At 38.7% G+C, this 21,958-nt stretch overlaps 2 protein-coding genes and 1 long non-coding RNA gene across 4 annotated transcripts in view; 1 reads left to right on the forward strand and 2 right to left on the reverse strand.

Annotated features, from left to right (window-relative positions):
• Window positions 1-2,066, reverse strand: part of LOC138015146 (tumor necrosis factor receptor superfamily member 16-like) — a 9,643-nt gene extending 7,577 nt beyond the window's left edge. Inside the window, exons 1-2 of the mRNA XM_068862077.1 lie at window positions 1,801-2,066; window positions 1,557-1,613 (exon numbers count right to left, since the gene is read on the reverse strand). Coding sequence (XP_068718178.1) covers window positions 1,557-1,613; window positions 1,801-1,803 — 60 coding nt within the window. The 5' untranslated portion in view covers window positions 1,804-2,066. The remainder of the gene's footprint in view (window positions 1-1,556; window positions 1,614-1,800) is intronic.
• Window positions 1-9,131, forward strand: part of LOC138015150 (uncharacterized) — a 154,183-nt gene extending 145,052 nt beyond the window's left edge. The window contains exon 2 of the long non-coding RNA XR_011125500.1: window positions 8,991-9,131. This is a non-coding gene — a long non-coding RNA (uncharacterized lncRNA). The remainder of the gene's footprint in view (window positions 1-8,990) is intronic.
• LOC138015128 (uncharacterized) lies at window positions 8,266-21,560 on the reverse strand. 2 transcript variants are annotated; one of them, XM_068862053.1, is made up of 8 exons: window positions 21,305-21,560; window positions 21,060-21,116; window positions 19,671-19,709; window positions 18,863-19,176; window positions 17,348-17,850; window positions 13,899-14,092; window positions 13,360-13,414; window positions 8,266-9,688 (listed from the first exon to the last, which is right to left on the reverse strand). In XM_068862053.1, the coding sequence occupies exons 1-8, from the start codon at window positions 21,305-21,307 to the stop codon at window positions 9,357-9,359; spliced, it is 1,497 nt and encodes a 498-aa protein (XP_068718154.1). In that variant the 5' UTR covers window positions 21,308-21,560; the 3' UTR covers window positions 8,266-9,356. The 2 variants fall into 2 exon arrangements, with proteins under 2 accessions (XP_068718154.1, XP_068718153.1); XM_068862052.1 differs by having other exon boundaries at window positions 13,360-13,417.
• Between the last annotated feature and the right edge of the window lie 398 nt (window positions 21,561-21,958).

Here is a 21,958-nt window from a genome sequence, read left to right on the forward strand (position 1 = left end):
AAGCCACTCTGTGACAAGTAATAATTACTGCAAAAAGTGAAAACTTTGCCATTATTAATGTGTTCTACAACAGACCATTTTACAGTTCTAGCTAAGTTACCTGGCCTACGAATGGAAGCGAGGCTGCCGATGACCCTGTCTTGATACAAACCTCCGCGCTTTTGTAATGTTAATACGGACTAATTAGAATTACAACAACACAATTTGCATGAGAAAAGCAGTCGGGGCTGTATCAATGCAAGGTCACCGGCAGCCTCGCAGCCATTCATAGGCTAGGTCGCAGAGCAAACAACTGTAAAATGGCCTATTCTTCACATTTGTACGTAATAAAGGGGTATACAATTAAGACTAAACACCTCTTGCTATCAATAGAATATTACTGGTTTCTTGCATTGTGAGGGTTACGGTTATTGTTAAAATTTGACCCGTTTTCTATGCCCAAAATCCCCAATGTATTGGGAATCGCACATGTGTACAGGAAGGAAGACATATGAAAGCCAGCTGGCTAACATAAGAAAGAGGCTGCATAACTAATGACCTTCTAGCGCAAAACAAACCAATATTTCTATACACAAAATGCCTACTTTAATTTACACAATACTAGTACGTCACAGGATAACTGTTTGTCGCCTTTTAGGACTAGAAAGTTGGGGCAAGGCAGATTGTAATGGATCGAAATTGAAATGGCTTTAAAGGTCTTTAAACAATGATCGATCACCAGTGATTTCAAATTTCCATGGAGACTATGGTTTTAAAAAAGGAGAGGTAATCCTGCTTAACATTCGTTTTCATTTAGTTGGATTCTTGGGAACGTTTTAGCTTTTCTTGTCTATTAGTTGTTTTCAAATATGATCAGTAATAAATCGTGTGAGATTTACATTACATGAAAATGGAAACATTCCTGTGTGGGGAAAACGTTGCCACACAATGATAGAAATTCAATAGTGTTTGCTTTATTGTATAAAATGTCTCGTTATCACGGAGTCAACAACACGAAGGGTTCAGTCATGCAATGCATTTGTAATTGTCTTTGATACCTATGACGCAGTACTATTTTAAAGACCAAGGTACAGTAAATTGGGCTGAGAGTACTCATCGTTGTTTCTAAACAAGCACAGAAGGCCAGCGTTGCTTAAGATACGAATCTGTGCCCACGTTTTAATAAAATCCCATGCTGAAGAGCGTCAAGTGAATAACATCAGGTTTGGAACCTATTTGTAACCCTTGTTCGTTCTGAGGAATGTTAGCCCAAAACATCGTATTGTGTAAAATGAAGAAAATTAAACAACTAATTAAAAGTGCAATCGACTTACTTAAATAGCACTAAAAAAATCGAACAATTTCAAATGTCTAGATCAAAAACAGTGGATAGGGTTAAATTACTTGATGAAGATGGCTACCGAAGGATTTAAGATAAGGATATGAATGCGCCACAAGGTATGTGATTACGAAGCAAAATTGACTGGGCATCATTTGCGCGTTCTTTAATATTGTCGAGACAAACCTTATAATTAATATCACTACTAAAATGTCTGATGTTATGCAGAATTACTCACCTTCACAAAACTATGGCAAAAATTTTGGTTCGAAGCTAGGGCAGGTTTATCCAGGTCCTGAAACAAAAATGGCGTAACTGGTTGATCGAAAGGATTTGCGTTTACTACGTAGGGTATTAGAAATACAGTTCGTTGTTTGATTTACAAAAAAATGGTAATAAACTAAATATGCCATGGATTGTATGAAAATTAGCAAATAAGATATCACACGAACAAATGGATTAAGAAAAGCGAGAAAACTTACCATTTCCCACGAAAACGTTTAACGAGCTGCTCCAGTTAAAACGAACGCGAAACCAGTTCCTCGGGAAGGTCAAAAGCGAGTAGTGATAATGACAATGCTTTCGTCCATGTTTCAGAGTATTCATGTGGCCTAAGAAGCTGCTTCTTCTGTCTTTCAAGCGAGATTCTCGAGGAAAAGAACAGCAACCAAAGACAAAGAAAGACTTAGAAACCCCGACTTACCCGTCAATGAAGGAAAGTAAAGGTGCAGATACAATCAATGAACGTAATTTTATTGCAGATGTGTTTATTTACAAAATAGTACAATATCTATGATTGGTTTACTCAGTAATACGTCAGCTTACGTAAGGGCGTGCTTAATCATCCCACTTATTTCACCAATGAAAGAAACTCTTTTATATGAAAAGAAAAGGACTTTGCTCTTCATTCACGTGTTCGAAGTCATATGAGAAGCGGCTGACGCAAATGTGAATTTGGCGGGAAAGCGGAAAGCGACCTCTCTCGACAGTCAACATATTAAAACTAAAAATTCTTTTCAATAAAAGGTTTCAAAATGAGGAAAGAATATTTCATCAGCATCTACAAATTATCACCAACAGGTAATGAAGTATCAGCTTGCAGTTCTGTGTACTGGAGTTATTCTCCCAACCGCATGACAACAGTAAGGAATGCACTGTAGAACAGATTTCGAGGGGAAATATACCTATTGAATATTCATTGTAAATGACTTAGCGTGCAACCAAAAATTCCTTTTAAAAAATTGAAATAAGGAAGGTGAAAAGCTGCGGATATCGTTTGCGTCAGCGAAATTTCACAGATGTCTCTTTTATTTGCTCAACGAGTACCAAGGAGTTCAAGGAAGAGCGACGTTCTTGAGAAATTATAATTCTAAGGTTTTTGAGATGGATGTCAACTGTTGCTTTATTCGCACGCGATTGAATATTCATGACTACCGAGTGTCAGCTGTTTCGTTAATCAGGACCACATTCCCTCTTGGAAAGAGAAAGCAAACACAAGTACAAATATCTAAAATTAACATGAAAAGTGAAAAGATCATTAATAAACTCTGCTCTGCGTCAAAAGGTATCAAAATGTTTCCACATGGCTTAATTTCTACGGCGTGGAAATTATTTAACAGCTAACATTTCAACCTCTTTCCCAGGGACTCTCTTCTCTGCCTCTCTTGTCGTTGAGAAAAGAGACCGTGGTTGCGGCTGGTCACGTAGCACTCCTTGACAAACATTTTTCCGCTGGTGTAGGGTTTTCGTTATATTTTGATCCCGCAACTCGTATTCGTTTAGCAAGGTAAATGTTATATATGTTATATGCTTCCAGTCCGCTGGGGGTAAATTGATCATTGTAAAGCGCCTTTGAGACGTTAGTGAAAAGGCGCTATATAAGTGCACCACTTTACTTTACTTTATATTGCCACAGGAGATTCCCAAAAAAGAGGTCAAGCTAAAAACAAGAGCTTTTGCGACCGATAAGACCTTCGATGTCGAGCGGCGATTATAAACGGTCACACAAGAAAAAAATTTTGTTTACAGTGTAGTAGCTCAAATTGCTTCTGCAGAAAATACACCATCATGAAATACACCACACCGTTTGCTTGACACTAAAAACATACTTGCACGACAAAACCTTTTCTCCGCAAGCTATTAAGCATTATTAGTTATCTTTCGATTCGACTGCTCTTGAGCTTGTTTAAGGAACTTGGAATCCGGACCTTCACTCTGTCGTAAGTGAAATTCGAACGACGCGAGTTTATTTTCTGTTCCGTCTGATAGATTACAGAGCCGTAGCCAGAAAATAAAATGACTGAGGCAATGTCCTAGGTTACATTCTCTTCGTAGGTATTTTAGGTGTTTAGAAGAGAACAATTTAAAGAAAACACTGGAATCACGTTATAAAAGAATCACGAAAAAATGACTGAGGCAAGTGCCTCGGTTTGCCTGATATGGCTACGGCCCTGGATTAGACAACAGCTTTTTGCCTTTCACGTCGAATTCCATGTGCAGTACACAAAACACCTTGTCGTGACACGTTTCGATGTTCGCCTTACAAAATCAGATGAGAAGGACTACACCGCCACCCCTCCCTCAACACATATTTGGAAAAGCACCCAGATTTTGGAAGCCACGTGACCAGCCGAAACCATGGTCTCTTTTTTCAACGACAAGGAAGGCAGAGAAGGGAGACCCTGGGAACGAGGTTGCTGGCATTTACCGTTTCAACACGATCTCTTCCTCAAATGAAGAATTATCCTTCATTGTCACTTTGCCTTAAATGAAGTATTATCCTCCATTTTGACCACTCTGTCCAGGACTTGTGGTAGAAAATAAAAAGAAAAATGTAAAAGCAGCCCCTGGACAGGATTTGAACCCGGAGCACCCACTTCGAAGTAACTGTTTTTATCCACTTAACCACTAAAGATCAACTGACTAGAAACTAATTAGTATATATATAAAATCGTTGCTGAATAAGGGTCAAGTCTAAAGCTTGATTTTAAAATGGTTAGCTTTCTCTTGAAGTTTGGTAACCGACATTTTTCATTGTGTAAGCTTGCTTCTTAGCGGGTGTTAATACACGTTTACAGCGGCACTTTTGGAAGAAAAAATTATTGACATTAACTAAAAATGACATCCTCGCAGTTAGTGGTGTGGTAGTCTAGTGGTTAAGTGAAGGGGTTATAAATTACACGTTCCCAGGTTCGAGTCCTGCGAGTCCAGACATTAGGGTTCCGCTTTTAAAAGAAATATGTTCATTTCCCATGATCCCTATCAAGCTTTCAGTGTCCAAAATGAACGATAATACTTCATTTGGAAGAAAGTGACAATGAAGAATAATCCTTCAATTGAGGGAGAGACTTGGTTGGCCGTTTTGTGAGAGGAACTGGGCAGGAAACGTTGATCCACAGGTAGCCCTGGCGCGATATACAAGTCTCTAAGGAAGATTAAAAATTAACTAAGGAGTTTATTTCTCTATTCCCAAATGCTGTTCAACGCTGATATTCGGCAAAACTTTACATAAGAAGAAGCCAATCTTGAAAAACCAAAATAAGCAAAAGTTTACGCTAATCTTGGATTAATCTAATCAGCTTTCGAACAACCGGGCGCTGGACTATACTATATTATGCCGGAGTAGAAATAAAAGGATTTGTATAAGGAAAGCGATTTTTCTCAAAATTCAAAAATGTGACGATCTAAAATAAAAAAAATAGCTTACCTTGCTTCAGTTTTGTGTTTCTTTGTCTCTGGTACGGTTTCTGGTTTGATTAAGAGCGATTTAGGTGGTTTTTGGTTCCTCTTGTTTTGCCTCTATTCTTTCCCAAGGTTGGAGACCGAGACGAAGCCGGCGAACGGAGATATCGAAGGAAAAGAGCCATAAATTCCCTCCCAAGGCTTCGATTGCCTTGAAATGCCACGTAGATCACGGACGATACCTCCGCTACCCATTTGTCCTCTTCATTCGAGCCGCTTCTACACTGAGAAGGAATTAAGGGCCGCCAAACTCCGTCGACATTTGCTTCGGGAGCCATCGGATGAGGCAAGACTCAAGTGAAGATATGATCCTTGAATTAATTAAGGGCCGCAAAGTTCAGCAAACGTTTGCTTCGAGAGCCATCGGACGAGGCTTTATTCACAAGCCGCATTACCGAAACCGTTGGAAGATCGCTTAGCGACCCGGCCTAAGTCGGCCTAAGACTAACGATTTGTATTTATTTAGGGTTCTTTTTTTCCATTTTTACATATTTTGGGTAAGAGAAGTATGGAAAGCCTCCTGGATCTGGATTACCTTATGGTTTACAGTTCACTTGCCTTTTGCTGACCCCACCAAACCCTAAACACAACACAACATTTCCAGCATGCTCATTGGCTAAACTGAAATGAATCACAGAGACGAACACTAAAACTTGTGCACAAAATCAATACTCAAGTGAAGCTATGATCCTTGCAGTTGTAACTGAACGCAATTTTAGCAGTTGCATGCGTAGAAAAACTTCAACGGGGTTTGAATCCGTGACCTCGCGATGCCGGTGCGACGCTCTAACCAACTGAGCTCTGAAGCCACCGATGTTGCGAGTTGGTCAGTGTGTGGGTTCAAATGTCTCCGTGATGAATGAATCAATGAACGAGGTGATATGAAATGAATCATACATTGAACTGCGGATATGAAATTAAGTGAAGCTGGGGCGCACAGAGGCAATAAGCACCGACAGCCGACAAAAAGCATTGGCTATTTCAATCAAATTTGGCTACTTTTTCCCTAAACTGAAGTATTTAATAGATCGAGGGGACTGACTGGTTAACCCATTTACTCCGCAGACACCTCAGGACGCCCCCAGGGGTCAATGGGAAGATTTTGATTAAAAGAAAAGACAGTTTCTTTCAAACCTAAGATTAAAATTCATTTGACGATAACAATAAAAGCAACGTGACACACGCTAACACCAACCCGGTGTGGCCAACACATAACATCATTAAGAGATTGGTGTGTCACGTAATTAAAAACAACAATAAAAGCAAGGTGACACACACTGCTTGCAGTGGGAGAACAGTTTTGCTGTTCCCAACCCAGCTTACCACATGTATGGCATGTAAAGCTGTCAGTTAAAGGGGTGCCAAACACACCCGCCTGGTATGTTAGCTACGCCATGCTGATGACGCCCAAAAGGCCGAAACAGCTGTCCATGGCTGCTAATTGACCAGGTGAAATGGTTGTGAGCATGCGTGATGTGTTGGCCACACCGGGTTGGTGTTAGCGTGTGTCACCTTGCTTTTATTGATATTTTGACAATGACAACAGTGGATTATTCTACTAAAACTAGCCGCTAGTCTTTATTAAAACTCCTGCTAGCGGCATTTCTCAAAATGATAAAAAGAAATTGTATTCCAAGGTTGATCTTGTAGATGCCCCCTGACCCCCCACTAAGGAGGCTCGAGCCCTCGGCGCTTGCAAGGGTCCTTGCGGCTCCAAAAATATCACGTCCAGTGCTTTCAGAAATATGCCCGCTTCTTTACAAAACTGTCGAGAACCCTGTCTCTGCATTAACGTCAGAGGATTGTCGATAGTAGGAGCAAGTGATTCTGCTTTTAAAGCTTTGACCTTGACCTTTTTGTCCTTGAGAAGCTGTTAGATTGAGCCATGTATCAGTGAGATAGCTGGCTTTGTAACGGCTTTGTTTGCCTTGCCTTTTTTCTGTACGTTTCTTAGCAGATTGTTATGTTCTTTTGAGGCGTTTTGCTGTCTTTGCCTTAATTTGTTTTGCTCGTTTTTCTGACACAAAGGCGGCTGGCTACATGGGAGTTTTCCTCACTATTTAGCTGGTAACTGGAATTTTGCTCATAATTAACCAAGAAGCGCGGAACACCATTTTTCCCCAGCAAAATTAAAAAGCTCAAAAAAATGTTTTCTTAGCGTTTTCTGGTAAGTTTTTGCCTATGCAGTATAATTATGCATCTTGGAAATAATTTTCGCTAGGTGCCCTGGTTATTCCAAAATGACCACCATTTAGTATCCTAGATTATATTGTAATGCAAATGAGAAAACCTAACCGTGAAAAGGGCTATTATTTGTCATTTCGTGATCATGGGCGGCAGGGGTATGGGGCTTTTTCACTCACGTGACCAGCAGCCGTATTGGATTACCGAAACAAAAGAAAGTATTTGCATAAAAATAGAGTTTAATTCACGGAGGATTAGTTTAGCACACCATCATGGCCACCATTTCTTTGTTTTGGAACACTGACGTGGCCGCCGTGACGTCAAGTGGAAACGCTCTATTCTGCAGAACGCCGAACGTCTAATACCAAACGCCGAACACTATAAAATCGGTATTTGACGGTAAAATCTGTACATATGTGCAGCAATAACTAAAAGATAACCATTTTACGAAAGGACGCTTGGCCCTTACTTTAGACGTGCCACTACCATCATATCATTGAAAGCTAACTGTTCGGCGTTCTGCGAAATGGTAGTGCATATCTTCAGTAATTAGGTCTAAGCGCCGATTTCTAAAATGGTTATATTTTAGTTATTGCTGCATACATGTACAGTTATTACCATCAAATACTGATTTTATAACGTTCGGCGTTGTGCAAAATACCTCCACTGAATGGATCATGGGCTACGTCTTAAAAAGCTAGTTTCGACCGGGAAGTATGTCCACCTGCCATTTCGCAAAACCGTAACTGAAGACCAGGCCGAGGTCTTCACCTGATGAAACAGAAATGAAGATTTTAAACGCACAAAATTGGCGCAGCACTCTAAAATAGCGGCGCGGTAACAGTATTCGGAGTTCGAAGTTTACCGTGCCGTATAGGTATTGTACCGAGCTTTCGGAGCTATTACCGTGCCCGATTTTTGTGATGGTCTAAAGCGGGTTTTAGAGGGGACTGGGAAGGGTTGACAGAATCTACACTCAAGAGAGAAGTCTGTTTGATGACAACCAAAAAAACACCCTGTCATTTTGGGTCAATTTGTTTTTAATTTTACTCTCACTAGAAGGAAAATACTGAAGTTGACATTCCAGTCCCAAGATATTTGGGAACTGCCAATTAAAGTATGCTACAATGGTTTCTGAATCATGAAAATAAATGGAATACCTACTAAAAAATTCTGACCGAAAACTATTTTTTGTAATATAGCTTTCCTACAAATTTGTCCTTAATCGTATCAATAGTACAATCACCCAGGAGCCAGGTCTCCTGAATAACCTAATCGAAAAAGGATGTCAGTCAACTAATATTGCCAACAAAAATCGACTTAGGCGTAACATTTTGATCTCATATCTAGACCTAATTGGCTAACTCAATGTTGTACCCAATTCAAATCTGCCGGTCTAACATTTTTTGTGTATTGTATTTGCATGATAATGTAGCATTCATATTTAAATTATATGGAAATAAAACCTGGAACAAAATGTTTTATTCCCAAAGGGTTTGAATTGGATACAACATTGGGTTTGCCGATTAGGTCTATTAACTGAGCACTAAGAATTTTTAAAATATAAAGCATCTCAGTACCTAAAAATGCCCAAGTTAAGGAAAAATATTTCAAATTCTTCTAAAAAACTAACTGCTGTTAAAATAACGTTTACAAAAACTGTGGCAACTTTGATGACCTACGAAATATATAAAAAAAGAAAAATGAAATAGCTAAAATTACTAAAAATATTGTCTTTCAATAGAAGGTCGGTCATCCACACCTGTTTCCATAGTTTTATGACGTATGAGGAGCTGAACTGGAAGATAAAACTGAGCTATGATTTTTGGGACGACATCCCCCCCCCCCCCAAGGGGCTTAGGGTTAGCTTCTAAATAGCACCTGGACGAACATATCCGCCTACAAAGAACCCCAAGGTGATCCGATCGCAATTGGTCCAAAAGCACGATGAACCAACCACAAATGTAAAACATGCTCTACGAACGGGAAATCATTTAATACACGGTAGTGCACTCCATTGATATGAAATCGATTAAATGCTAAAAAATGATAAAAATGATACTTCTAGACAATTTTATACAATTTTCATGCAATATCAATTACGTTCTTACGATTAATTTTCAAAGTCGTCGTCTTCATCTTCTCGCAAATCGTACTCCCTCAGCAACTCAGCAACTTCACAGCGGAGTGCTTTTTCTTCCACAACTGACGCAAACTTCTCTACTGTAACTTTTGGATAACGAGAAATAATACTTAGAATCATAGCTTTGGATGGACCTTTTTTATGCTCCCCAAAGTCCGATTTTATCGTCCAATAGTCGAAGCGGAAATTTTGAGCTATGACTTCGTAATTATGACATCCCGGAACAGCTGTATCCAAACGCTTGCAGATCTCCTCCAGGAGGTTCAGATCATGATTTACAAGACTTGCTAAACGCTTTGAGGCTGAAAAAAAAAAAATGGAGCAACACGATTGTCATATTTCCATGCAGAATGAAAGGTGGCGCTTTGCGACATCATAGTTAGCACCACTGGAAGCCAGTGGTTTCGCGATCTTGCGAGTTCGACCCCTCGCTGCTCTAGTTCGCCCCCTAAAATATATCTCCCCATACCAACTATGTCAGTTCAATTTTTGAGCCAGACTTAGATGCAGCTCAAAGATCACGGAACTACGAACTACGCTGTGCCCGGATAATGACACCCGACTGACCCAATTTGTGCTTAAGTCTTTTCACCATGAGAATTCTACAAAACATTTGTATTACGGGTTTCGACAAAACACTGACCCTCGGTCTGCAGACCACCCACTGACCCCCTACAAAATTCATAGGAAATATTAAAAAATGATGTAACAGATAGAGTAAAAGATGTAAATAAACTAATAATGATATATGCGAATAAACTTACAAGCATTTCTTTGAAGAATTACTGGTACGCGTATGCGCTTACTTGATAAAAAAAACTACGCTATTTTCTACCACAGGCTTCACGTAGAATGGTTGACCAAGATTTTCTTCCATACCTTTTAAATAGAAGTGCTTAGAGTGTGCATATTCACAATCACGAGGGCAAATACTGAAATCTTTGAAGAGAGTGAAAGTTTTTTAAAAAAATATAGAGAGAGTGAAACTCAAGGATAGTGCATGACCAAGAGAAAATAAAGCGGGAAAGAGAGCGCATCCCCCATACATACCCTTTCAAGTTATTTTTAGATCGGCTCCAACGCTGTACATATCCCAAGGGGATCTGGCAACAGCCAATCGTATGGCACGAGTGTGTTCTCTGAGCGTGGGCTATCCGCGCGGAACACATTCCCGCCATACGAATGGCTGTTGCCTAATCCCCTTGGGATATGCATGTACAGCGTGGGAGTCGATCTAAAAATAACTTGAGACATATTACCAACGGAAAAGGGTATGTATGGGGGATGTGCTCTCTCTTCCCCCTTTATTTTCTCTTGGCATGACTTATCCACCGGACAAAGTTATTTGGCCTTTGAAGAATTGGGAGCAGGACTCCCGCTCTTACCTCAGCAGCTCCTCATTGATGTTGAGGGCAAACGATTTCATGTTATAAAATAGTAAAAGGTAAAAACTGTTAAAATGTTTGACTAGACGTTTTCGATCTTGAGATCATCTTCATCTTCAGAAGATGATCGCAAGATCGAAAACGTTTAGTCAAACATTTTAACAGTTTTTACCTTTTACTATTTTATAATTTTACCGGCGAAATGCATATACATCTACCTGAAGGTATCGCCAATTGATTTCACGTTAATTATAAGTTTAAGCTCTTAACTGGGGTTAATGAGCCCTAAGGGAGTACTATTTTTTTTTCCCTCACTTGTCCCTAGTGTACTCTATTCTCCTCACCCTTGCAATCAAGGCTTGAGGCTTTAGGTCAAAGTACTTTCACTTTTACAATGTTAAAGCGGTTGCCAAAGCTTCCAGTAATTTTCCACAACATCACACGATTCTCACCTGTTTCACCTTATGTAAACCCCCCATACCATTAGTCAGCCACATTTCAGCTTTGCTCTTCAAGCAAGTACCTTGAGTTGCTCTCTTTAAGATCGCATTTTTCCCACCCTCCCACCCAACTGTAAACTTTGTCTCCTTTAATTGCCATGGCTGTGCTTTGTCATGCAAATTCTTTTATTATACTATTCTCATCTATTTTTTTTTAGTTTGGGTATTTTGTCTCATCGTTAATTATGTACAGTACATTATATTATTCCGCATGTTACCACCGTTAACTTACAAAAAAAAAAAATTAGCTGAATTTAGAAAACTCAACACTAGGTGTGTCCTTTTACATTTTTTACTTACTTATTGGTGGCAGGGAAGTGCACCCTGGGCTGCACTTTACCCCACAGTAGGTGGGACAGCCCTCCTTGGCAATAGGTCCGGATTGCTTACTCCAAGATGGTACAACTCACCATCTGACCTATTCTCCTTCCAGAAGGGCACCTCTCTTCTGGTCCACCCTATGTTCCATTCTAACGTAAGGTTGCCTCTAGAGACACTGCTACTCTAGGGGGTCCTCCTAGGGACACCGCTACCCTAGGGGGCATAGGCTCTACCTTCCCTGCTACCCAAATTTTGCCAAAAGATAGTGATTAACATAATGATTATACTTGATCTAAAAAATAAATAGATAAAAGGAGAATTTGTGTTCCTCCTTTTCTAGTTTCACAAGCCTTGCAAAGGGTGGGGGGGGGGGGGGGAGGAGTAATCATCATTACCCTCAGTTGCCCATGCCCCTCTCCTGGGCATGCGAATATCCCCCGTGGCTTTCCCCCCTGTTTATGCCACTGACCCTTAGCGACTCATTAATAGTGAAATGTTAATTAACTGAAAGATTTCGCAAATACTGGTATCATCATATGTTGGAAAGTTACACTCCTAGCGAATAGTTGCAGAGCTTTCAGTGACTGTGTATGTTTTGTTTTTGGCACTTTCTAAAAACTGTTCCCATATTAATATTTTTTGGATGAAAAAAAAATTGTTATTTTTGGAAAAGATCGTGAATGTTTACCTTCTAGAACATTCCGGAGATTGAGTCAGTAAGCTGCAGTTGCACGATACTACAGAATACATGTACCGTGATGTACTTCAGCACCTCTGTGTTTTGAGTAAAATTAAACTGTTAAAATTTCCAGCTGCGTTTTGCGGAGTCTCTCAAGATTTTCAACACAATCATGAAAGAAGACTTACCTGGGGCGTCCGTGTGAAGTACAACGACAGGACAATTGTACAGCGGCCCCTTACCCTATTTATGACCAAAATCTGCGATTTTCCCTACCCTAAAAATATGACCTGACCAAAAATTTGATACCCAATTTATGACCTGACCCTTAAATCAATACCCTAGCTGGTGCAGACCTGCCTTATAATTATTTCCCTAGTTCAGACCAATGTTAAAGGCAATGTTTATCTGCTTTTATTACGTAGGTTACATGATAAAGAAGTATGCTTCTAAATAAAAAACGAATTCAAGACTAGAGTGCAAAAATGGATACCCTATTTATGACCAAAATGGCTAAAAATTGGCCAAAATCGATACCCTATTTATGACCAAAACGGCTGAAAAACCCTACCCTTTGGGGCTGCACATACCTATATAGTAACCCCCCGGGAGCAGACCGCGTGCCACATGTCTCTCTCTTTCTCTCCCCACCCCTCTCCCCTGACGAAGTCCCACTTGCTCCGAAAAGTTAGGAGAGAGAGCTTTTCAATTCAATTCCAAAACATTTGCTCCGTGTCGAGACAAGAATTACATGTAGCATGAAATTTTACCGTATTTGTAGTTGTGATTATGATCTTCCGAGCAAATTCGAAAATCCTGGTATTAGGTAAGTTTACTTTTGTTAGTTTGTAGTTTGTTCTATTTTTATTATTCCTATGAATTTTATAGGGGGTCAGGAGGGGTCAGTGTTTTGTCAAAATCCGTTCAAAGCAGTGGAAGAAGACGGTGCGGTTTAAATTTCCTAGCATTGCTCAAACGTCAAGAAATGCATCAATTCTTGGCAGGTACAAAGTAAGAGGTGATTTCTTGTTACTTAGACTAAACCCTTTCTTATTGAAATAATACTTCGAAAAGATTTATTACGATACCTTTATTTCTCCTATCTTGATGTTGACAATCAACAGATGAGCTCTGTACTGGCTCCTGCTGAATAATGGAAGAAATACTTCAGTTAACGAAGATTATAAATAAAGAGACTAACATGTCTTGATGTTGTAGCTGCCATGTTGGTGACCCAAACTAATCCTGAGAAATTCTGATTGTTTAATACAGACACCTTCTTGCATGACCTGGACTTTGGGGATCCTGTCTGGGTTGCAAGTTTTGCCACCAAGGGAACGTTACTTGGTCTAAGAGCTGGCAACAGTACTTTGCCCCCACAGGGAGCCTTTTGAAAACCCTGTCACTAAATCTCCATTTGGTGGTGTTGATGAAAGTAGTCATGCTGATGCACTTACTGTTGAGATAAGTAATTCCCCTCCCTTTCTGGTAATGTGATCCCATGCATGTAAGGCCACGCTTTTGCTACATTAAAAAAGATGTTGAGTTGCATAGTTCTGTAAAAGCAACCACGAGTTGCATTGTTTGTCATGGTCAAACTCAAAAGTAATAGAGTCATAAAACGTACCTTGCGTAACAAGGGTTTGCTAAGTCCCTTCGGTTCTTCTTCTTCTTCTTCTTCTTCTTCTTCTTCTTCGTCGTCGTCACCATCATTATCATCACCATGTTCTTCTTGATCGTTTTCATCAATTTCATCTTCAACCTTCCCTTCATCCTGATGACCTCTGGTAGCTGTCGTCACCCCTTCTTTGGTGCCACTTCCTGGTATGAAGAAAACAAAAATTAATAATATCAGGCCTTCTGATAGGGTGCGATTAAAAAATGCAAATTATGCGATTTTTTCAGGGCAGATTGTGCGATTAGAAAGGCCAATTATGCGATAAATAATGTAAATTATGCGATTTTTTTCTCAGCAATTTTAAGCTTGTTTTATAAGGTTTCAGGTTAAGAAAAACACTTTTTTGCTGCCCTAAAGACATTTTGAACACAAAGGAACAGTAATTACGTATCTCGATCGACATTAGTTGGGATAAATTAAAAAAATGAGGTCTTCTGCACTACTGGTGCACCACGTTAAAAGTTGAAAGGACACAGCTAACATGCCAAATGAATGATAAAGGTGCTTGTCAACCACGAACTTCCGATGATGGTCAATCAAAATAGGGCCATACCCCCATTTATACGAGAGAAAATAACCCGCGGCTTTCTCTGGCCGCGGCTTACAGAAGACTCCAATGTTCACCCCGTATAAATGGTACAAAATCTACGTTCACGTCTTTTTCAAGCCGCGGCTTATATTGACCTGGGTGTGCCTACTGGTGTGAAAGCTTGGGAACAACTCTTCCCTGATTCGTTTGTTTCCTGGAAAGCTAACTTTCAAAAGATATATAAAATAACTTAAGATAATAAACTAAGGCAATTCTTATTTAAGCTCCTGCATAGGATAACTGTTACTAAGCGAGAACTGAAAAGATTTAAAATTACCGTCGATGATCAATGCTCTCTATGCTCACGTCAAGAATCTATACTTCATACATTTTTGGACTGTTCTACTACGTCCTCATTTTACAACGATATTGTGAAATGGTTCAATAATCTGAGCAACTTAAAACTTACTCCCCCGAATGAACAGATTCTATTCCATATAAAGGAGGAAAAATGCAAACTGACGAACGCCCAAGAACGCAGACTAGATATTCTCCTTCTTTACACCAAATATTATTTATACACTTGTAAATCACTTTCTAAGACGCCCAACTTTGTAGAGGAAAATTGAATGGCAATGGAAACTTGAAAACTGCTCTTCTGTTTGATACTAACCCCCCCCCCCCCCCCCCATCTTAATTGTTGTTATGTTTATATATATATATGTACTTTAGTACGTGCGACTCGTATAGTATGCTGTTCGTTGTTAGTTGATTTTATTCTTTATGTACATTGTTATATTGTTGTGTTGCAAATTACAAAAAAAAAAAAGAAAAAAAATATATATATATATATTGACCTGGGAATATATATTCGTATAAATGGTTCATTTTGCGTATTTTGTACCCCGTGGCCAGAGTAAGCCGCAGCTTATTTTCTCTCGTATAAAAGGCCCTAATATTGCACGAAGAGAAAAACATCAGTCCATCGTCCACGTGGAGCGTACCTGTGACGTACTTTCTTGCTCGATCGTGAGCTGTCAGATTGGGCGGAAGGCGGGAACTTCCTTCTTCGTCGAAGAAAAAGCGAGCGTTTTCGCAACAAACTTATCCATGAGTAAGTTTTTATCAGTTTTCAACGAAAGAAACTACATTTTCCCGAAAAACTTACAACTTATTTTTCACAAATCTCTCCTCTACGAGAAGGCAACTGTGTCATTTCAGTGGTGTGTATATAAGGGGATGTTCGTGTTGCACCAATAGAAGGAGACTCGTACCAGGTCCCCGACATGAAAAATAAAGCCTTGAACTTCGAATGTTTACGAAATCGAAGATGACAAAGGTTTTTAGCCTTTTTCCAAGATAAATCATCTTAAAAATGGCGTATTTATGCAGGAATTTCTAAGAAACGTGTTGATTCATGTTTCGTTTTGAGAATTTTGTGCGTCCTTTTGTGAATTATGCGATTTTTCGTGAATTGTGCGATCGGATGCGATTTGAGGTCGATTGTGCGAAATCGCACCATCGCGTAATATCAGAAGGCCTGTAATATAGAATGTCACTGTTCATGTGACGTCACGGCGACCATATTGGAGGAGTGATTTAATAAATTTTTCTCTTGAGAATTGAACTCTATTTTTATGAAAACTCTCCTTTTTTGTTTTAGTATAAATGCAAATATGGCTGCTGGTCACATGAGCGAAAACACTCTATTGTTACCAGTGACTTAACATGTCCCTTCCACACCTGTCAAGAAAAGACACAGTTTAGGAAACGTACGTAGGTGTGCTCATAATGCACTAACACTACTAGAGAGATTGATACACATGGATACTTCATTCATGACCAAGTACAGCCACAGCCACAAGCTTAATTAATTCACGTGCTTAAATTAATTATCAATAGATATAAAAGAAGAATAAGAATAAGATGCTTTTCATAGGAATAAAAATTTGCTAGAAATGTTTATGATCTATAAGCTTGAAATTCACGATAACAATTACCACGTTTGGATGTGTTACAAAAGGGGAGAGCAATTATTTTAACACGGCCCTCAAATTCCTTAGCGAATAACAGGTTGCATGTGTTTCTAGCTTAAGCAGGAAATTCGGCAGCCTTAATGCTGCGAGTTTCCAGTAACCTTGTGGACAAGTTTAAGTGTCTTCGCCTCAGCTCTCTGACCTTTCAAAAAAAAGTGCAAAGACCAGATTGGCCTAGGGCATTTGTGTATGTTGCAGTTAACTTTTGATTGACATAATTAACATTTCTACATGCCTGACCTTCCATTTAATTTTCTTTCAGTTTCTCATTTTCTGTATTCAGAATATTAATTGGACAAAATTGTTAGGACAATGAAGTCAATTTAATAAAGCACAAGTGGTTTCAAAACAGCCTGTCACCCCTCTTGGTAAAATGTTGATTTGAAATCCACAAACATTCTGAAAAGCTGCAGTCAGTTTCACATTCATTAGAGTGGTGGGGGACACTTGAGAGGCCGCAAGAAAGAAAATGATCATAAAATATGAGGTACAAGCTCCTTTAATTGAAGCTATTTTGCACACATTTTTGAAGATGTCCCAAGCATTTTTGGACTCCATAATGTAGTTGCATTCTTCTTCTGGACTTATTTTCTACTAATAGCTTGTCAAAAAGATTTAACATAGTATTATGGCCCTACTAAGCTAGGCCATGCCTCATATTTCCTCTTTTTAAGGGAATAGGCCATAACTACAAGCAGGGTTCCACTTACTTCCACTATGTATGTGCAGGTGATTATAATGACCTGAGTGATTGCCACTTTTTTAGTGTGTGTAATTTCCCTTAATTCTTTTGCAAAGAAAACGTTGATTTTTACATGTAAATACATCCTCACCATTATTGCCTGTGTTGTTTACATCCCTTAATTCAGTATCAACAATTCCATGGGGGGCATTTCCTGTCTCCACATCACTGTTACCTCCAGAACAGTTTCTGCACCTCAGGATCCATCTCTTACATAAAATGTACATTACAAAAGCACACACCCAAAAGACCCCAAAGACGACCTTCTCACGTGTGGCTCCAGACTCGTCACCTTCAAACAGATGTCGAGGCACAGTTTGGCTGCTTGCATGTGAGCTCCCTGATTGAACATTACTTCGTAAGCTGGTGGTGACACTTGGGGTTAAAGTTGCATTGCTGGTGGATGATGCAAGTGTTGTGTTTCTGGAGAGTCCAGATGCTGTTGTGGTTATATCACATAGATTAGCACTCTGGTTAAAAGAGCAGACCATGTCTGATCCAGCTCCCAAATTGGATTTACATTCCTCCACCACCTTATCTTCATCACCACAGCATTTTGAGCACGGCAGACAGTTGCCACTTGTATCAAAGTACCTGGAAAATCATGAAATAATACGAAATATGAATAATTGCTTACTGGAGAGGTCACTCAGAAGCAGAGGTGTTCCCAATTAAGGGGGAACAGTTAAAGGGTGACAGCTGGTAATTAACTTGTTAGCAAGAAAAGTGAATTAAGGTCTTTTTTAAGGTCACTTTTAAGGTCACTTTTCATTGACTTTTAAGTTCTCCGAATGAACAATCATCAACACATGGCACTTTTGAAACCACTTACATTACACTTTTTGCTTATACAAGCAACTACCAAAAAATTACAATGCACAGCCAAATCAGAATGCATCCAGCCAAACCCTTCTTAGGTGGAAGATAACAATAACTGGATGCATGTGCAATGACTTGAAACAAAAGACGTGTATGTGATCTGGCCTGGTACAAATTTAAACCCCTCGCCCTTTACCTACATGCTCTCCTTTCGACATGTTCCTAAATTATAATGTTATGGAAATGCTGTTCAAATAATGAGTATGCAGGTATCACAATCACAATGGAGTGCTGTATGAGCGGAACAGAGGAAAAATATGACACTAGGGAATCAAATTTTAGCCTGCACTATCTTTAACATGCACGGTCCTTCCTGTCCAACCTTGAGATCTAAATAAGGTAATTGTTAACTGAATCTTTATGCTATTGAATGTGTTTATAGCAGCCTCATTGTCCTTCAAAATCACAAATATTATAGTCAAGTAGTAGTCACAGATGCCACCATCTCAAACACAGCAGATGTATAGATACAATGGACCCAATATGACAATAAATTATTTATTACAACATATTTTATACACTGCATGTATGTGGCATAATATCCTAAATCAAAATTAAAGGAACAAGAAATTTTATTATTTAGGACAATAAGGAAAAATAAAATTATCATCGAGACTCCTTGTTAAAAATTAATGAAAAGGATTTTAAAGTAACTTTTTCATGGCAATAAAAATAATATGATTGTTGTGGTGGTAAAATAGCTGATAACAGGAATTTTAAGCCTTACTCATCATTACTGTAACACTTCTTGTCGCATACGACATCATGTGTTGATGTACATTTTTGGAGCACAACCTGGCCCTCCACACAAGATGAGCATGGAGCACAGCTAGATGTGTCATCTCCACTGGAGAAGCTGACTCCATCAGGACAAGGGACACAGTTAACCATTGTGTCTGAAGGTATACGTGATCCACATCTATGTGAGAGTCCTTGTCCTCGAGGACATATCTCGCAATCTTCACAAGATGTACTCCCATTTGCATGGATATGGTCAACAATAAACTGATTTTTACTGCAATATCCAGCAGGCTTTGTAGCCTAAACAAGAAGACAGAAAGTAACAACAATAAATAATTTGTTATTACTTAATCATAATTTTTTGCAAAAACCCCAAATTTGAAATTTGTTTTGCACAAATTTCTACTTTCAGCCCTTTATTATAAGTACCCTGACTATTAATCTATTAATTCCATTCTATTTTAACTAATTATTTTAATTCTCCCTGGAAGCTTTGGCTTCACAAAGAAATACAAAAGCCCACTGGTTTCAGTATGGTGTGCAATATTAATAACATTACAAAAATTTGTAAATAAAAATTTAATCATGTGAACAAAATCTCAAGAACACCCAAGTTTGGTAAAGGAAATTTTTTTTTTCAGCTTTGTCTTAAAAGAAATTTGATCACCAAAATAACAACAAGTACAAAATATTGAAAGAAATAAAAATAAAAAATTATAAATATTAATGGCAATAATAATAATAAATTGTTTCAATTTGTAAAATTGGACTGAATGTTTCATTGACTTACATACCTGAACATGAGCACATAAAAATAAAACAAAAGCCACCACCTGTTTTTCAAAACAAAAATAACAACATAAATTTCAATGTCAAAATGTTAGAAAAAAGTAAATGATCTTGAAATATAATTGTCCTGGTGTATGTGGAAATTTCCAAGGAAGCCACTGTGTGACAAGGCATAATTACTGCAAAAAGTCAAAACTTTTCCATTGTTAATTTGTTCTACAATTCTTCACATTTGTACGTAATAAAGGGGTATACAATTGAGACTAAAAACCTCTTGGTATCAATAGAATATTATTGGTTTCTTGCATTGCTAAGAATCATATTGTAGAAATTTGACTCGTGTTCTATGCCCAAAATCACCAATGTATTGGGAATCGCACATGTGTACATGAAAGAAGACATATGAAAGCCAGCTGAGTAACATATTAGAAAGAGGCTGCATAACTTATGACCTTCTAGCTCACAACAAACAAAATAATATTTCTATACACAGAATGGCTACTTTACACCATACTAGTACGACACAGGATAATTGCTTGTCGTCTTTTAGGACTAAAAAGTTGGGGCAAAGCAGATTGTAAATGGCTTTAAACAATGATCGACAAAGATTTCAAATTTCCATGGAGACTGTAGTGTTAAAAAATTAAAAAGGAGAGGTAATCCTGCCTAACATTCGTTTACATTTAGTTGGATTATTGGGAACGTTTTAGCTTTTCTTGTCTATTACTTGTTTCCAAATATGATCAGTAACACAGTGATAGAGGTCATAAAGTGTTTGCTTTAGTGTATAAAATGTCTCGTTATCATGGAGTCAACAAAACCAAGGGACCAGTCATGCCATGCATTTGTAATTATCTTGATACCCACTGTCCTCGATACCTATGACGCAGTACTATTTTAGAGACCCAGGTAAATTGTGCTGAGAGTACTCATCGTTGTTTATAAACAAGCACTGAAGGACAGCCTTGCTAAGATACGAATCTGTAGCCACATTTCAATAAAATACCATGCTGACTAGCGTCAAGCGAATAAGATCAGGTCTTGAATCTATTACGCTCGTTCGATCGTTCTGAGGAATGTTCTCCCACGAGATCGTGTTGCGTAAAATGAAGAACATTAAACAAGTTAAAGTGCAATTGACTTACTTAAATAGCACTTTACCCAAAAAACTCAAACAATTTCAGATGTCTAGATCAAAAACAGTGGATAGGGTTAAATTACTTGATGAAGATGGCTACCGAAGGATTCAAGATAAGAATATGCATTCGCCACAAGGTATGTGATTACGAAGCAAAATTGACTGGGCATCATTTGCGCGTTCTTTAATATTGTCGAGACAAACCTTATAATTAATATCACTACTAAAATGTCTGATGTTATGCAGAAATACTCACCTTCACAAGACGATGACAAAAATTTTGATTGGAAGCTAGGGCAGGTTTATCCAGGTCCTGAAACAAAAATGGCGTAACTGGTTGATCGAAAGGATTTGCGTTTACTACGTCGGGTATTAGAAATACAGTTCGTTGTTTGATTTGCAAAAAATGGGAATAAACTAAATATGCAATGGATTGTACGCAAAATTAGCAATTAAGATATTACACGAATAAAATGGATTAGGAAAAGCGAGAAAACTTACCATTTCCCACGAAAACGTTTAACGAGCTGCTCAAGTTAAAACGACCGCGAAACCAATTCCTCCGCAAGCTTAATGTCAAAAACACGAGCGAATAGTGATAATCACATTGCTTGTGTCCATGTTTCATAGTATTCATGTGGTCTAAGAAGCTGTTTCTCCTGTCTTTCAAGCGAGATTCTCGAGGAAAGGAAGAGCGATAAAAGACCAAGAAAGATTTGGAGAAAACCCCACTTATCCGTCACCGAAGGAAAGTAAGGCGCAGATTCAATCAATGAACGTAATTTATTGCGGCTGTGTTTATTTACAAAATAATACAATATCTATGATTGGTTTACTCAGTAGTGGCATAAGGTGACGTACTTAATCAGCCCACTTATTTCACCAATGAAAGAAAGTCTTTTATATGAAGAGAAAGGACTTTGCTCTTCATTCATGTGTTCCAAGTCACATGAAAAGCGGCTGATGCAAGTGGAATTTGGCGGGAAAGTACGCGGAAATGGAAATATATCTATCGATATTCACTGTAAATGACTTGGTGTGCAACCCAAAATTCCTTTTAAAAAGTTGAAAGAAGAAAGGTGAAAAGCTGTGGATATTTTTGCGTCAGTAAAATTTCACAGGAGTGTTTTTTATTCGCCAACGAGTGCCAAGGAG

This window comes from Montipora capricornis, chromosome 9 (genome assembly GCF_036669925.1).
Source record: "Montipora capricornis isolate CH-2021 chromosome 9, ASM3666992v2, whole genome shotgun sequence".
In the NCBI taxonomy this organism is placed as follows: Eukaryota; Metazoa; Cnidaria; class Anthozoa; order Scleractinia; family Acroporidae; genus Montipora; species Montipora capricornis.

Bases quoted from the DNA above. Each gene is read 5' to 3' on its own strand.
- LOC138015128 (XM_068862052.1), bottom strand. The intron at 13,418-13,898 runs GTACGTTTTATG...TCCATTATTCAG, and splicing joins GCAAACCCTTGTTACGCAAG to CAGGAGCCAGTACAGAGCTC. The intron at 9,689-13,359 runs GTATCGTAATAA...TTTTTTTTTCAG, and splicing joins TCAAGATAGGAGAAATAAAG to CCTCAAAGCGTTTAGCAAGT.